General features: G+C 32.0%; 1 protein-coding gene across 1 annotated transcript; it reads right to left on the reverse strand.

The window, feature by feature from the left end:
* Positions 1–11,248: 11,248 nt before the first annotated feature.
* On the reverse strand, positions 11,249–13,508 carry LOC125219513 (transcription factor MYB83). The gene is made up of 2 exons (XM_048121510.1): positions 13,078–13,508; positions 11,249–12,375 (listed from the first exon to the last, which is right to left on the reverse strand). The coding sequence occupies exons 1-2, from the start codon at positions 13,365–13,367 to the stop codon at positions 11,670–11,672; spliced, it is 996 nt and encodes a 331-aa protein (XP_047977467.1). The 5' UTR covers positions 13,368–13,508; the 3' UTR covers positions 11,249–11,669.
* Between the last annotated feature and the right edge of the window lie 5,846 nt (positions 13,509–19,354).

Raw genomic sequence — 19,354 nt, forward strand, 5'->3', positions numbered from 1 at the left:
CCAATTTTACACCACAATTCAATTCTCATTAAGTTGTGAATGTAAGTGGATGATTTGATGAAGTGAAGGTTATCATTATGAGCCTATGTTTGGTCAATTATTCTTCTACCTCGTCCAAAGAATTTTCATTTGAACCAATATGACGAATTTTCCGATTTTTATTAAATTCATTTAAAAATGGGAAGATATGATATTTGATTCGAGCGTAGACACACATCGATTTACACTTGCAAGGTGTGTGAATACACGGTGATATATATACTCCTACGAGTTAGTAGTTGTAGTGCATTGTTTTCAAACTATTCAAGTATGCTTTTGTTTAATTCTCTATCGATTGATTATTTGCTTAGTTTCATAACTTTTGATAGAAAAATTTCTTCAAAGAGATCAAAGTTGAAAAAGTTTAGATAAATAAAGAATACTAATAATTTTTAAAGTATGGAATAATTGATAAAATTAATGATTAACGATGAACTAAAATGAGCAAATTCATTTAAAAATGTACTCCGATTTGATCATATGCACAAGCAAAGTGCAAATGCACACTGTAATTATTTTCTAAATATATAACAAAATCAAAACTTTATAAAAACAAAAAAATGTGGTCGATCCTTGAGAAGTGTAATCCGAAAAATACGGGAGAGGCATTCATTAGATTAGTGCAAAATCTTATTTGTTGATTTGCTTTACACCGAATTGTTTCTACTTTAGATAACCAAGTAATCATTGAAAAGTAAGCACGCTTTTAGCCTCTTTGCAATCCTACTCTTTCCGCTTTCATATATCGCAACGATTTTAGATCTCCGTTGCGTAAAGCAGTTTTTTGACCGTCATTAATTACTCTAAATAGGCCCACGATTGCTTTAACCCTACTAATATTAATTGCCCACTAACTATAATCTGAATATATCCATAATTTTGGGAAAATAAAAGTAAACTACTCCATTCCTTATTACCCGTTATTACAAAATTAAACAATTATTCCCCGCGCCTATGATCCTATCGGTAGGTCATTTATAAATATCAATGTAGTCTAATTTCATACTCCCAAAATACCTATCGGCTATCTCAAAATAAATATATATAGGAGTATGTCCCAATAAAAATATTACAGTGACCGAATCTTAATACGGCACACCAAAATTCACATGTGACATTTCTGACGTGTACACAATCCATACGACAAAATTTCAAAATAAACATTATGTCCTAATAAAAACACGAGACTTGAAAATGTTTGAAGTTATTAAACGCAATATAGCAAATGAACCATACGAAGCTGCATATGATGGGGGAAAATAAAGAAACTTTCAAGGTTATTTTGTGAAAAAAATATAATGATAGAAATGGTCCAAAAGCATAAATTCGTGGTGTCGAAGGGAGATAGTGGGGGTGAATTGGCATATAAGATTGGGCTAATTATAATTCGAAATGATGGAAGCCAACAGTATCAAGTTACCACAAATAATTAATACTATCAAATGAGAGGCCAGTTTTAACTTTTATACCAAGTTATCATGAGTTCCACCATCATTGTCCCAAATTATATATTTACCAAAACTACCATAATAATTAAATAATCTGACAGTACGTCATTACTTCGAGTATAGACGATAAATATAACCTCTTCGTTTATTAGATTTCTCTTATACATGAATTACACAATTTATTGAATAGTGTAAAGCTCTGACATCAATGATTTATATGAAGCGTTTGTATATTAAAAAAACGTTATCAATTGTTGAGAGAGGTTTTATAGGTGTTAAAAAAAATATTCTTTAAAAAAAATACTATTCTGTCGTATATCTATTTTCATGGGATGAATTGGCATACGTATAAAATTTTTTTGACATTAACAACAATATGTCTATTTAGTTGGCATTTGGAATACAAGATAAAATTCAGTACACTAACTAAATACTATTAGTACATCAAGGTCAGGAATGTTCAATATAGTTGATCACTCTTTTTCTTAGACATGCTATATATAATCCCACTGTGAATGTGTAATTCCAATTTAGAAAATTTAAAATTTACTTTTGATAATAAGTTCAATATCAACGACGCTTGGGCCTGGCTTGTAATATTGGGAGGTTATGCGACTGGGCTGAGCTTCAACCATGGACCTCTATGGATGGGCTTTCATAGCGCCTAAAGGTTTCATCAAATCTTCTCATATACACTCTCACTAACCCCAAAGTCTCAAACAATAATTTCCTTTTGCCATTTTGCTCTATTCCATAAAAGTAGTTGACTTTCTTTTTAGCAAGTTTGTATCTCTTGAGATAAGCCTTATTATCCATTAACAATACTACAATCACTTTTTCTTTCTTTAACATCTCATACATTACCAATTTCGTATTAAAATTCATGCCGTCCCTAAAGTTCTTATTTTCGACGGAGGGAGTATATATTTTAGTGCATAAGAAAATTTGCTTGACATTAACAACAATACAGTGTAAGACTAAGAAATGCGTAGAAAGACGCTTCTCAACTACAGTATTAATTTTTTGGGTGTGAAATTATTATGCTAGAAGATGAATAGTCAATAGACAATCATTATTAATTCTATTTTCAAGCTATAAAATAAAATCGTGTGAACAGTAATAAGATGAAAATGGGAATTATATTGGCTGAACCTCGACTTTGTACAGTTATTGAAGCCCAAATAGTCCAATTTTTTGTCAATTTTGAGATTGAATGTTACTTTCAAATCAGAAAACACATTTGAGTTGACGTGATAGAAATATGGTCGAATTATTTTGGCTGAACATTACTACCAATATGGACGAATTGTTCTTTTGAATTTCAAGTGCATTAAGTTCAGTACGAAATCAAAAGAAAATTGCTAAACACAAACGTTTTTATCAATTTATTACTGTATGTTAAATTGTTTTATTCGCTTCAAAGATATGTGATTGCCAACGTTTTTTTTAACACTAGAGATAATTGTTAGATTTCAACTATGTATATCTTAACTCCATATTAATATGATATTATCCACCGTAGGCTGAGCTCCTATAATTTTGCTTTAGGGATGCATCCCCAAAAGGCTTTATACTAGTAAAGTAGAGCTAGGTTGCAATTATATTAAGTATATATTGCTTACATCATTTTCTAATTCTCCGAATATGGGATGGTTTGAACCTTAACAATCTTCATCTTTTTAATATTCTTGTGATTGATTCAACTTTTACTGAGGAAAAGGGAAAAAAATATTTTTATTATTAAAATTAAACTATATTTAATATATAGTATTAAATTTTCATCCCTCCTTTTTCAAGTTCTGGATCTGCCACTAAACCAAGGTATATTAATAAAAATGAGGAAATTATAACTCAATATGATACGACACTAGTTAGCTAGTTATCGAACTTCATAGAAACTATTGCTTATCTCTAACTCCCATTCTTTGTTTAATTAGTATGAAAACAAAAACCAACATTAGAATAAAATGTTTACACATGCAACATATCACATATGGTAGGGGCCGTAGGGCAAACTTGAATGCACATCGATAAGATCAATGTCGTAATTGAATCAGAAAGATCTCAATAAAGAACCAAGAATAAAAGCAAAAATTCATAAAGCATACAAAACACTGTTGCACATTGATTCATCTTATAAAAGCCTCTAAAGTAGGCTTTCATTTTCTTTTAGCTGTAAAAATAAATATAAAATATTTACTAAATAATCTCTTCACTTGTCTTGTCAATATCAAACAAAAAATAGGTTGGTATTTAATTTATTAATTACATATATAATGAATCAGTATGTGATGCAAATTTGCCATAAAAATGATCGAACTAATAGATAAAACACATAAACTTTAGTTTCTTGAATTTGAAATATATTAATATAGATAAAAAAACTTATTATAATATATAGGGAAAGCCACTATGTATAAGATGTTTGAAAACCCTAGAAACTCAAAAGGGAATACACTAAAATTCGGAAATTATAAAATGTCCGAAAAAATAATAAAATGTCGATGTCACCCCCTTTAACGATGTCAGATGGCTGAGATCCAGATATGCCATGACAAAACGATGAGTTTGACATGTCAAGCCATTTTGCAAGCACCACACGAATAAACATTATGTGATGTTTTTTTTGCATCGTTAGCTTGGTCAGACGAAACTGCGTCAATATGCTTTCAGTCTATGAGGTTATATATCATGTGATTAACAAGTTAATCAGTAGTATTATCAAATGAACGAACTCGACACTATACAAATGTAATTATATATGAGGATGTGATCAATTGATAACTCATCCCGTAACTGCTAACTAAAACTAATTTAAGACTATATGATTTTAGAGATCTAATGGTCTATAAATTGTAATGTGTAATTTTATTTTCATTTTTTAATATTAAAAAGATAAGTATCAAATTTAGGGTTTAGGATCACACTATGAATATAGTGTATTAAATATATCAATATGAAGACATAACAATGTTAACACAATTTAATATTGACATTGTATAAGTATTATATTCAGTATTTATATAAAACTGTTTTACGAAATATATGAGCATTTATGAAAATTTTATCAAATTTTGACATGGAAACATATGCATGTAGGATCTCGTTGGAATCCTTGTAAAAATATCTTTAACTTGATATACGTTGTGCGAAAAATAATTGAAATGAAGATAGTTATATGCATTTAAAGTTTTGAGATATTTATAAATAATTTATTATCAATTGATTTAATACTCTAATTGATATTTTGTATACATTGTATTGATACTCTGGTTGTATAATCTTGACCCTTGATTTGATGTAATGCCTATTATTTAGTTGTAGTTAGCTATTTAATGATGAGTTAGCAATATAACACCTGTAATTATGTAAACCCTAGTTATGTATGTAACTATCTTTCATTCATTCTCTTTAATTACTAGTCAGGTAAATAATGACATAAATAACGTAATTTGCATCATTTCGATACTTTCATGCGTCTGTTCACCATAATTACTCTCAGTTATAAGTTATTTAGAGTCAATATTTGATGATAAATGTACCAAATCATATTTCCAATGCACACCTGACATAATTACGATGTTCAAAAGAAAACCTTTGAACTGAAAGAGATGTTTAAACGTTTGTGAAATGACATTCAAAAGAATTAGGAAAGACCAAATATTGGGAGGATTTGTTTGATGCGATATGAATTTATTTGATAAAGTTTTTGATAATTGTAAAGTAATTTACCAGGCGGCTAGCTAGCTGCTAAATTTGAACAAAATAGGGTTGGAGATAATAGCTTTAAGTTGATGGATGGAAAATATTAGTAATTAATTAATGGTATATATATATAGATGAATTGAACATGTGATGTGATGATTAATCATCATATATCGTTAATCATTGAGACAAGATGTCTGTTTTCTTTATTTCCTGAAACAGAAAAAGATTATTTGGTGACTAGACATAAAGAAATAATAATTGATCAGTTTATCATATTAATCAATCTGCTTTCTCCTTTCTGGCTTGGTTAATTGGGCTTGGTTGCTAATTAATTTATTTATCGTTTGTTGATAAAGGATTGTGTTCACACCCACATTATTTACTTTATTAAAAAGGAAAAATTTCATCGAACTACAATGCTCTAAAAGTCTTGTTCTAAATTTTTTGTTATTTATCTCGGGATAAGACCAACAAAACCCTGACACAATGTATTGGCAATCAAGTTTCTTAAATTATATTTTCAAGTTTCTATGTGAGTATATCAATTTATAGAGAAAAGAAGAAATATATATCCTCAATATTTCCTTCGAAGGACCAAATTTGCCACTGAAGTATTTTATGTTATGCAAGCCCTACAAATTTTCTTTTCTTTTCATTTATTTATGGAAGCATTAATAATAAGAACCTAGGACTAGGAGTATACTTTTTTCATTATATACTTCTAGTTTCCTTTATTCCTCTCTAACTTGTTCTAGAAAAAATATTTGGTATATATTAATATTTTGGATCAAATTAATTTGTACTAGTATACACACAAATGAGTGTCTGCATTTGTGGTGTATGCTTGTGCTAGTGTGTGTATATATGTGCTAGTGTGTGTACATATAGGGATGTCAATGTAGCCAGTAATCCGTGGGCTGACCCAAATAGCTCGCCAAATTTATAGGGTTATGGCTGAAAATTTCTAGCCCGATAAAATCAAAACATGATTAGCCCGCACCCGATTAACCCGCAACCCGTTAGGGCCAGACCCGAAAATCCGATGGACTGGCCCGAAAACCCGATAAGTTTCTATTTTTTTACTCTTAATTCGACACTTCATTAATTAATTTTAACTAAAAACATAACTTTCAATTATATAATTAAATGTACAAATAATATATTGAATTTTTATTAATATAATAATTGATAAATAAATTAAAAACTTCAAATTCACTAAAAAAATATTTAAATTTCTAAAACATGCATTAAAATTTCACGAAATATCTCAAATATTAGTATTTGATCATGTTTATGATTGAGTTTAAGCATATATCTCAAATATATCCTAATTAAATGCTTTACATTGTATGAATATTAGTAAGTTAAATAATTATTTATTGGATTGATCGCATGTTAATATTATTGGCAGTAACCCGATTAACTCGCTGGGCTAGCCCGAAACCCAAGCTTTTAGGGTTAGGGTTGAACTTTTATAACCCGAAAGAAATCACAACCCGATTAGCCCGCACCCGATTGACCCGTAACCAGAGTAGGGTTAGCTCGAAACCCGACGGGCCGGCCCGATTGACATCCCTATGTACATCTGTGGTGGGGTGTGTGTGTGTGCGCATATGTGCTTGTGTGTGTGTGTATGTGCATGTGTTGTTGTGTGTGTGTGCACGTATGTGTTGTTGTGTATGTGCGTGCGCGCAAAATGAGAATGGTCATTCCATACCTAAATGGATGGAATGACTATTTCCATGTGGAATGGAATGGGAACGGTGATTCCAAATAGAATGACGATTCCTAAGGATATAAAATACCAAGCAAATGAATGGACTGAGGTAGGAATGTCAATCCATTCCTCAGTTCCATTCTACCATACCAAGTAACCCCTTAAAGGAATCAAGTATGGCGAACGCTGAATGTGGAAGATGTTGAAATTCGACGAGTATCACCTTAAATCATGATTTATGGTATTTATTTTATAGTAGTATTATTTTTGTGATCATAATGATGGTTTGTTAATTCAGAGAAGGAAATCCAAATAAATAGACTGCCAAGAATATCATAGATTCATAGTATACTAATTGAAATTAATTAACACATACAATTCACGTATTCTGTCCATAGAGAAAGCTCGAAGTAAAATTAAATTAAATTGAGCCCTAAGAATTCGCTTGGATTGTTTATTTTACAAAAAATAAATCAAAATACCCTACCCTATGAGTGGGGGGTGACAAATCATTGCAACTTAGTTCATTTCCACCATTCAAACTCATCCAGACCATATTTTCGTTAGCAAACCTCGGAGCCAATACATTTTCAAAATAATAAATATACAAATCAATTCCGCTGGTGCTCGCCAAAATTCCAACTGAAATTGAACACGGTGTGCATAATTTGTGGTCACTAATTTTGGAAGTTAGCAAGCAATTGTGCTAGCTAGAGTTCTTGCGGACCGGTCGCGCCCTTGTGACTGGAAATGCGGGGATATCATGAGAACATACGATGTGCTCGCAGAATTTTGTGAGCATTGTGGTTTGCGAGCATTTTAGCAAGAATATTTTGGTCTCTTGTGACCAGTATTTTAGTGTTGGTTAAATTCGGTGGTGTTTATAATGACGGTGTTAGAGGGTAGTTGATGCCGTTCTAGCAGATAATGTTGAAAATGTTTTTTGTTTGGAATGATTTGAAATTGGCGTGATGGTTGCGAAATATATTTACTTTTGATTCTCTAGTTTGTATTTTATTTTCTTTTAAATTCCTAAGGTTTCATTACCACACTATAATACCAGGTTTTATTGTTTAAAGTCAATTTGATTATTCATAATACTTTTCTTTTAAAGAAACTAGAGTTTCTATCCTTACTTATCCATAGTCATACGATAATACGTTTTGCACCAGTTTTAATTTGTCGGCTGCTTATAGAGATGCCCAAGGTTTTCGGTTCTAGCGGTTAATCACAAAACTGTAATCGGCGGTTACGGTTCTGAACTGGAAGCGTGAGATTTAAATCGAACCGAAACCGTCACTTTTAGAACCGTGGTTCGGTTCAGGTTCCAAATTTCAAAACCGAAACTGTACCGGAACCGCGAAAAACCGCCGGAAAATCGTGAAACCGAGTCGGAACCGCCAGTTCCGAACCGTGAAAAACCATAAAAAATCGCCGAAAAACCGGGGGTTCCGAACCAGAACCGTAACCGCCGGTTTTGGAACAGGAACCGTAACTGCGAAACACCCTCCCGGTTCGGTTCCGGTTCGACAATTTCCAAAATCAGAACCGACGGTTTCGAACCGTAACCGCCGGTTCCGTAACCGTGGGCATCTCTAGCTACTTCACATAAACAAAAGCAGCCCACTATATATATACACTTTCTCCGTCCACTATTAGGAGCCCCATTTCTTGGTGGCACATGTTTTAAAAAATGTTTAAAAAAAAGTTAGTGGATATGAGTCTCACTTGTATATATTAGTTTTAAATGAAATGTGAGTGGAATGAGTTAGTGGAATGTAGGACCCTAATACCATTTATGGTAAAAATGAACCGAGACTTCTATTTGCGGACGAACTAAAATAGAGAAACAAGACTTCTATTCTCGGACAGAGGGAGTATATAAGAAAAAAGTGAACTACATTTTTGGTACCTAAATTTTAAATTGTTATCAAACGTGATACTCAAACTTTAAAAATATCACTACACGTCCATAGACTTGATTTTATATCATTGGAAGTAATTTTGAACTTTTAAACTTTTTTTTCAAAAATACCCTCCAGTTCTTAAGGAACATTTTAGTCTATATGTGATCAAAGAAGTTCAAATAAATTAAATTGTCGTATTATTGGATTGATATATCGTACACAAATTTGATTATATTTCTGGGCAAATTTTAAAAAGGAAATAATGGTAGCCTCTCTCATTGCAAATAGACTAGAATGCCCCTTAAGTGCTAGAGAATATATTAGACCAAAAAAAAAGGTCTAGAAAGTGCAAATTAGAGTCCGTTCGGGGATATTAAATCAAATCTATAAATATATGATGACATTTTTAAAGTTTTGAGTACCTCATTTAATACCAATCCAAAGTTTAGATACCAAAAAGGTAGTTCACACTTAGAAAAAAAAAGCTGAAGAGTTCATTAAAGTTGATGCATGAAAAAAACATGTGATAGAATTAACTTAGTAACTAAATTAACTTCATATATAAAATAGCAACTTCTTCAAGCAAACGTGCATGTCGGCCCTAATTTGATTTGGTCCTACATAAAGTTAACTTTTGAAATCGCACCATTTTTGTCGTTTTTTCCATAACCTCTCTTATTTTTCTTCCAAAACTGAAAATTAACTTTTTAAACTCGCACCATTTCCATCGTTTTTTCCATAACCTCACTTATTTTCTTTGATTTTTCATGACAAGACCTATAAGTTTCCATGATTCTCGGTAAGCCTTGAGGAGCATTGCTTAATAATTAATAAGTTCCAGGTCCTTTTTTTTATGTGCAGTCGACTATTGAATTCAAATTGTTACTCCACTTTTTTGTCCATGATAATTGTACGTTCTCACCATTCATCAAATGATAATTTTGTGTTTGAACTTTGAAAATACATGAAAAAAATTCGCCTTAACAAATTATGACAAGAAAAGGTTGTGGTATGTGATATGATAGTCGAAAGAGACAGCAACGTGTGACTACTTATTCCAAGTATTTCATGACTTTAGTTGGGCTATAATTAATTAATTGCAAATTTATAACGCATGAGCTTGCTTGTTTTTTAGATTTAATCTATAGTTGGACTGTTTGGAATAGTGATTTCTCACCTCGAGTTTTTGTTGATTTTGATCTTATTATAATATGTATATATGGGTAGTGATATAATGCAAACCTATATATTGTACAAACTCCAAACTATGATCTGGACCGTTAGAATATATCAACAGATGATAAAAATACATCAACAGAAAATGTCAACACAATGTCAACACAACATCAACCGTTGACATTGTGTTGATATTTTCTGTTAATATAATTTTGTCATCTGTTGACATTTTTTAATGATTCAGATCATAGTTTGTAGTTTGTACAAAATTTAGAGTTTGTATTTAATTACATCCCATGTATATATAATATAACTTTCCACTAGCCAATAATTGCGGAACCAACTAAATGCATTTTACCCGCATCTGTGTGTGTAAACATCATTAGGTTTGGGTTTCTAAATGTTGAATCCTAAAAAGCTTTAATTATGTTTTATTTGTATTTACATGTATTTAATAATCATAGCGTACAAACTTATTAAATTTTTAAGGATACCTAGCAAAGTTTCTCAAGCTACTAAGTCATACTAGCTCTATCTTTCTTGGATTTTGTAAGATAATAAATTCTAATCTAAAGATAGTTAGTGATGTTTACGTTTAACTTGACAAATTAAAGATTAATTAGAGTGGTGTTAATTCATAAGATCTTGTCAATTAAAAAGGAAACGTGAATCACAAAAATCAACCATATATGGCTCCATCATGTTTGTTTGTTAGAAATAGATCCAAGAGACGACGCTTAGAATATGACCATATAACTAATTATATTGCAATAAAAAAATTTCGACTTAGTTAAGCTTCAGATTATGTCTTATTTGCATTAGTAAGATAACTAAAAACGAGTTTAGTGTAATTAATTTTTCATTCATAATAGTATATAGAGAGATATCTCATTTGTAGAGTACCTATATATTTCCCAAATATCGCCATTAAAATGAGAACTGAAGATCATATCAGCTCGTTGTTTCATTAATATCAGTTGAACATCACAAAACATATAAGTTCCTGATTCAATATAAGTATGTTTTGTGATGTTAACTGATATTAATGACTCAGTGAACTAATTAGTTATCAAGTTCTTATTTCAATAGAGTTCTAAATTAATCACAACTCCTTGCCCATAATAGCATACAATTAAAAAAAATCTTACTAAAGCGTACATAATTCTCTCCATCACGCAAACAGACCGAGTTTAACTAATTCTAACACTGTAGATCAAATATACTAGATAAAACAGTAAAAGAAAAGAGATATTAACAGGAAATGAAGACTTGATAGATAAAAAATTAAAGCAAAAAAAATACACTAGTTACAACTTTTGAGGAAGCTATGCTAGCAACTAAAAACAATTTCAGGAATATCGTAGTACAGTGCTCCACATACATGCTAACAAATTATTGATTTATCTATACAAAATGCTAAAAATACATAAATTCAAAAATACAACTGCTATATATATGTAGATTATATCCTTTATTCTGTTATTTAACGTCTGACAAATCCATTTTGACTATTCACATTTGCTTCGCAGAAAGACGTTAATCTCCCGGAGAGTGACGTGTCTCAATCCTAGCTACCCACTTTTGCCTAGAAGGGATTTATTGATCGACAAAAAACAAACAAGAAGAGATTTGGGTAGATAATTGAAGGTGACAAAGAGAAATTAAGTGGGTGGATTATTCAAGATGGAAATCAAGGTAAGGTAAGGAGGAGACATTAGCCAACAAACCCTCCCAATCCAATTCTCCCATTTTGAAGGTTTCTCCTTGCCAATGATTCCCAACCCCAACCAATTCCTCTACTTTGATGCTTCCATGATCATTATTATTATTGTTATTATTGTTACTAAGATAATGGGCATCGTTGACACTAATGTTCTTGTCATAATTGGAAGTAGTGTTGTTGTTGTTAACTTCCAATCCAGGGACAGAAAGGTCATTTTCCAATCCCATCACATAGGGCTCCATTGCCCCATAGTCCCCCAAAGCCCCCCCTAGGGTTTCCACACCAGCCTCATGTCCCAAATTGAACATTGGAACGACGCCGTTTATGTCGAATATGTTGTTGTTGTTGTGGTGGTGGTGGTGATGATCCATGAGGGGGATGAAAGGGTTGCCGAATTGGGTGGCGAGGGACGAGCACGAGGAAGACGAGGAGTCCATGCAGACGCCGGCTACCTCGTACTCTTGCATGAACACGGTGGCCCCTCCGGCCTTGAGGGGGTGGTGGTCGGAGGAGTCGCTGTTGTTCGGAGACGATGAGGTGGTGGTGGTGGTAGTGGTGTTGCCGGCATTCTTTAACCTCTTTTTGATTGTTGAGTTCCAGAAGTTCTTGATCTCGTTGTCAGTCCTTCCGGGAAGACGGGCTGCGATTTGAGACCACCTGTTGCACAAATAATAATTATTATCATGCTAATAACAAGTAAAATAGTAATAATTAAATTTAACCTAATTTTGTTAAATAAATTTGGTATATTTGTTTTGACGTAGAATGCAAGTTGGTGTCTGCATGGGTGTATTTATAAATAAGGCTTCTGTATATGAGTGAGGTTATGCTTTGTGAATAATCATCAAGTGTAGACCAAAGAAATAACAATTCAAAAATATTTACGTCTGATAAGGTCTCTTTCCCATTGGTTGGTTAATTTAGTTATATTATTAATTTTTCTATCACAATTGCAGATATTCTAGTCAAAATTTCAAACTAATTGAATAATACCAGCCAAGTTGCAAACATGAACAAGGTTTCAATTAAGAATCCACGAAATTTACCAGCTACACAAGTTGTTAATCATAAAATAATTAGTTTAGATTACACACACATATATTAATAATTACTCTATAAAGAAATAATTATGGTGAAGAGATATACACAAATGCTTTTGTTTAGTTCTGGGATCTATGTAACAGTTGTGTAGATTGATCGATAGAGATTCTCAATTCTAGCACATAAATGAATGAATAAATTACAATTTTCTAGTCTACATTTGTGGAATTGTAAATCACAACACAATAAGTACTTATAATTGAAATAACTAATTTTCTATTAACAATAATTTTGATAGAGAGGAGATAGGTTAATTACCTGTTGCCAAGAATGGAATGCAAGTGGATGATGAGATGCTCCTCCTGAGGGGAGAAGGCGCCGCGCTTAAGATCCGGGCGAAGATAGTTGATCCAACGCAGGCGGCAGCTCTTCCCACAGCGCTGCAGCCCCGCGTTTCTGGCAATGTCGCTCCAACACCCTTGCCCATTCGTCACCATGTAATTCATCAGCTTCTCATCCTCCTCCGGCGACCACAGCCCCTTCCTCAGCTTCGCCTTCACTCCCACTTTCTCCTTCACCATCCCCACATTATGCTCAGGCTTCCTCATTTACTAAGTACTTATTTAGCTACGGAGAGAGATTTATGATTTTGTGTGTAAGTGTATGTGTGTGTTTTGTTTTTATTTCCCCCTCCCCTCCTATTCTCCTTGATTGGGACTGTGAAAATGAAGATAAATAGAAGAGTATAATTAGAGAGAGGAGGGATTATGTGAAGTGGAAGCAAAATATGTTGCAATTCTTATACACATATGATGATTACCTTGTGAGTGAAGAAAATTAAAAAAAAAAGACTAGCTAGGAATAAGATAGATAGAGTCAAAGACAAGAAGACCTAACATCGCTTTCTCTCAAGGTCCCCCTCCAATCCGTTTCCCACTCCATCTTTTTATTTTTATTTTTATTTTTATTTCATTCTTTTCTAATTAGCAACAACTAATTCTGTATTTAACCACCTTTCTTTTTTTATAATTTTTCTCTACACAATTCAATTCATTCACTGATTTAAACAATGCCCCACTTACCATCACCATCATCATCACCATTACCTCCCTCTTAAGCTCTCTCTCTCATGGTGCGCTGACACGTACGTTACTTGAGTTTAATGGAACAGAGTCAATTAATTACATTTGAAATTTTATTTTAAGGGCTCCATGAGGACCACATTTTGTTGAAATAATATGAGGGCTTTGATCATATTTCAAGCTAATTTATGTTTATAGTGTATATTGATGTGTAAGATACAGTGATTTAACTGTAATTAATTTAGTGATTCTGTAATGTAATTGCTTCAATTATTTGGACCTTGTTGCGTCTTGTCACCTTTTTTAAATATCTTTTTGAATTTAGTATCGGAATTGATTAATTCACGTATATATTTGACATACTTATAATCATATTATTATAGAGGTAAACAACAACACTAGATGTAATGGGATGCAATATATAAATATATAGACATAACACATTTAGAGGTCCTTGTAATAATGTAAGTACATTTTATTTTCTTCTATTTTTTTTGCGTTAACTCCTTATACTAATGTATTTTATTTTATTAGGACTTTTTATAATTTTGTTCCATTAGATTCTTATACTAATGCATTTTTATTTAAAATGTTCTTTGGTTGGATCTTTAATTAATAGACTTCATAATTTAATTAACTTTTCTTGTGTAAGTTAAATTTATTTATTTTGAAAATAATTCAATTGCAATATCAACTTAATAATTATTGGAAAATGAAAAATTATAAATTGATGATGGGAAATAATAATAAATTTTCTTTTTTTTAATAATTATTTTCAGTTAATATTGCAACTGAATTAATTTTAAAATAAATAAATAGGACTCAATAAAACAAAATACAATCAGTATAAAAATATCTAAATGTACAAATAATGAAAAATTTATGGCATTGATATTTGTGACATGAATGTACGAGAATGAAATTGTAAGCATGTCGGTCGGAGTGAGTTAACGCTATTCCTAAGCAAATTATCTGTCAACAGAAATATCAAAGGATTATTTAATTGGTTTCACTTTCGAAAAGCCGTTGGTATCCAACCAAATTAATAAGCCGTTACTCTTGAATCCTTCATAAACAAGCCATAATCAAACATATACATGAAAATTATCAACGCATTCAATTCTATTATTTAATTTCCTCACTCAAATCATTACTTCTTCATTTGAAGGAACGCTATAATGGCCATCAAAAAGCTACCACTACTAGACTAGTTTTCTCATTATTTCTAGACTATCTATCTATTTTGAGAAAGAATTGAGATCACTATTTCATCCCCAAATTTAAGTTCAATATACAAATCTTCAACTCAAACAAACACAGATATGTCTAAAATAGGGAGGTCCTTTGTAGATAAAAAAATGAATTTGAATATAGTAGATACATAAACATAAGGGGTTTGAAGATGAGGATAATGATGAGTAATTGTTACTTCTTAAAAAGATATACAGTGATGATCATTGGATATTAGGATTGCTTCATTTGCAGACTTGATGAACAGAAGGGTAGCTTTCACTACCTAATAATCGACCCGAAAATCGTGAGACATGCTACGAGAGAAACTACATACAAGACAAGCTTTCAATCCGACCACGACCAGATTGATTTTTATTTAAAAATATTATGTATGTTGATTTTGCATGAGGAATGAGATGTTGTCTTGAGAAAGGAAAGGAAAGGCAAGGAGTTAACTGTGAAGGTACTCAAAGAGTTTCTCAAATCCTCCATGAACACATGTACAAAGCTAGCTGTATACTTTTCCATCAATACGCCATTTCTGACCTTGCCTATTAAGACAATATTCATCAATGCCACATACACAACTTTCATCCTATTTTCCTTTTCAAGGTTGTTTTTTTCTACTCTGCGCTGGACAAATTTAGTTACCTATGATTTTCGTAACACATATTGTAGAAATGGAACTCTAATTTATTTGAAGTTCATGGCGTAAGTGTAACAGCCCCAAACCTAGTAGTGGGATATGAACATTTGACATTTCGCACGAACATAGTTGTTCATTTATTGTGTCTGCATTATTAGATAATGAGGCACTTAATTGATTCTAGGAGGGGGAAAGAATACCGAAATAATGGTGTACTGAACTTATCATGGTATACCGCAACATACTGAAATTTCGTTATATACCATAGACTACGGTAAATACCGTTATTTAGATATACCATGTATATACCGACATCAATACATACTGTAAAAACGATATATCCGTGAATATCGAATATATTTATATATATATATATATATATTATATTTATAATATAATACTCGGGGCCTCCGGTCAAGGCGGTACAATATCAACATTGAGATTGGTTATACCGAAAATTATATATACCAAATATTTTGATAAGAAAATTATATACTCCCTCCGTCCCAAGATAAACGACTCACATTTCTTTTTGGGACGTCCCCAGATAAGTGAGTCATTTCCTTTTATGGCATTCTCTCTCTTACTTTTTTTCTTTACTTTATTAACTCTCTTACTTTATTCATTTTTCACTTTACTAACAAAACCTCATTTTCTTAAATCCCATACAGAAAAATTTTGGCTCACTTATCTTTGGACAGATTTATACTCATAAAGGATTTTTAGTATATACAATATGACAGTTTTGATACGGTATACCTTACCCACACCCACGCACACCAACTTAAAGATTTCAGTTTCTAAATCTTTATTACTATTAACATTTTTTTTTAATTTATATTTTTATTTTAAGTAGGGTCTTATATATTCTACTTTATATAAAACCGTGAATCTTGACTGATACGCACACGTCATGTTTTCTAATTTTTGTGAGGTAATCAATTAAGCGACATATTGAATTGTACTCCTTCCAAAAAATTTATGAAAGTGTACCACGAGATTTATAGGACATGCATATGCCACATATATATTAGTGATGTATTACATAGATATGAGTCAGATGATCATGGACTTATTTTCTAATATATTATTATTATTATTTTATTATTATTAATTAACTTGCGTAATTGATTGTTTTACTTGATATGCAATATTGCAATAGGCATACCTTAATTGAGGTCATACCAATTTACCAACGAATCCAAAAATCCATACATATTTGGTATTGCGTCTTTAGAGAGGGTTTGAAAGTGACCATGCGTTGTTTTCAAAGAAAATATTGTTTTATGTGAAAGAGGCCTTTCCAATGTGTTCATACAAAGAGGAAGCCAAAACGTAATTCACTACAAATAATTTGGGGTTGCCCACAAATTTTACTAACGGTAAATCTGGTAAAATCAATCGATAATTCTTTATTGACATATCTTACACATTGCTGAAACATCACTGATAAGAACTTTACCAATGGGTGTGCGACCAACAATAAAATCATCGATATGTTAGCTACGACCAACACTGTCCGTGAGGTGTCCCCACATTCAGATGCTACCGTCGATATGTAGGTGTTGTTCTTACAATTTGATTTTTGTCTACAATCAATTGGTGTTTGTAGGTTTTAATTCTTTTTGTTTCATTTGTTTGTTTATGTACCTAATTATGACACCTTGTGTTCAAAAAATCAACTATAGCAAAAGATAGGTATCAAACAGTATCTGCTAAAAAAAATCAATTTCGGTTCAGTCGAGTAGAAGTCTCCTGAGTGCAAAATTCATCTAGATACTTCCATTCAGCTGAGTGGAAGTTTTCCTTAACTCCGCTCTGCCTAAGTAGAACAGCCGTCACAAAAAAATGAATTTTTTGAATCAAGGAACCTAGGGCACACCTCAAAAACACGTTGTTTCTTGCCACAGTCCGTCACTGATCTGTTGGCAAAATAATTTGACATTGTGTTTTCCACTAGAAATTCACCAATAATATTTTGGTAATACACAACGACGTTTGATGGCAATCTCTGCTTTTTTAGCGATTGAATTGGAGAATTTATGTTGAAAGCAATAGTATAAAGTTATGCAATGATATGAGTTGGGGAATTTAATTATTCTTTTCACACGAGAAAATAATATAACAATCATCTGGTAAATAATGTTTCATGTGTTTTGCATGGTTATTTTTCTCTATAGTGACCACCAAACGGGGAGGGGGAAAAGGTGATAAAAAAGAATGCTTCAAGAAACAATAATTGAATTTAATTATGGCTATAGTGCCTTGCAATTTCTGTTACAAAAATATCACCAAAATTACATGTGAAACAACATTAGCGAATAGCGAGATAGTGTATTTTCCAGATCCTAGTTCAATGAGGTTGAAAGAAAAGTTTATTTTAAGGAAAACTTGTATAAGAAGGGACGTTGCTGGTGAATTAATTTCTTGCTTTCATCATACATTTTCTTCCATGCTTTGAAATTTATGCACATATTTATATTCAAGTTAACGACACTATGTAATCGATCGTATCATTGAATATAAAAATAAGAAATTGCAGTACAAAAGTTGTACACATTTTGTCGTGTAAAATATCTCTAACATATTCCTGAAAACAAAGCACTCCTGCATATATCAGCTAGCATACATAAATGCAGGTACCAATCAATGAATAAATAATTTAGTATCCAAACAATTAGAGGCAGCTAATTCTTAAACATTATACTTATATAGTGTAACATATGTGATACTAAGTCTATGACTGAAACACGAGTGCCATTTATTTGCAAGAGAGATCTCGTCAAAACTAGAGTTGCTTCTATCTCCCAATTTCATAGCAAACCATTTGAAACTGTACCGATGAACCTTTTATAGGGCGCCTAGGTTAGATGGTTGGTATCAATCTGCACGGATCATACCAGTGATGCATATTGGATTAATGAGATTTGAATATTGGGGAATGGAAGATTTTGCAGGTTGGTAAATGTGTTCGGTTCGTTACTAGATTCACGTAGCCCCTAATTCTAACTTTGGTTAAAATGCAATAACTATATGATCCTTTCCATAAAACCACCTGTAAAATTCAAATAATAGTATATATGCGAATGATCTACGCATCAGGTATACTTGTGAACTGATTATTTATGTGATCCTATCACAAAGATATAGGAAAAGCTATCTTACCAAGCCTACATTTATGCAATGCATAGAAGCACAAAATACAGTAATCCATTATGAACTTACTGGAATTCACATTTAATTAAAAAGGAACTATTACCAGCATCCCAAAAGAGTCAAGGAAGGTCTTAGAAAATTCTGCCAAGGGTAAGAAGCTCAAATTCATGTTTTTCCAGAACATTTGCTTTAACTGCTGCAACGTGCAAGGCCGATGCATGGTTCCCCAAAACTCCAAACAATGTCATCTTAAACAGAACTTCTTCCGAATATTATACAAAATCAGATTCATGCCCTGACTCCTGACAAATCATAGGTAATGCACTGATCAAAACATTTTCTTTAGAAAAAAAAAGAAAGACTATATTAATAAGTGAAATCATTAAAGAGTTATGAACAGTATCTTCAACATGATATCCTATATGCAATCCCCACTGACCACGTATATAAGTGAAATATGAAAAAAATGAAGAGGAGT

The sequence above is a fragment of the Salvia hispanica genome, chromosome 4 (assembly GCF_023119035.1).
Source record: "Salvia hispanica cultivar TCC Black 2014 chromosome 4, UniMelb_Shisp_WGS_1.0, whole genome shotgun sequence".
NCBI lineage: Eukaryota > Viridiplantae > Streptophyta > Magnoliopsida > Lamiales > Lamiaceae > Salvia > Salvia hispanica.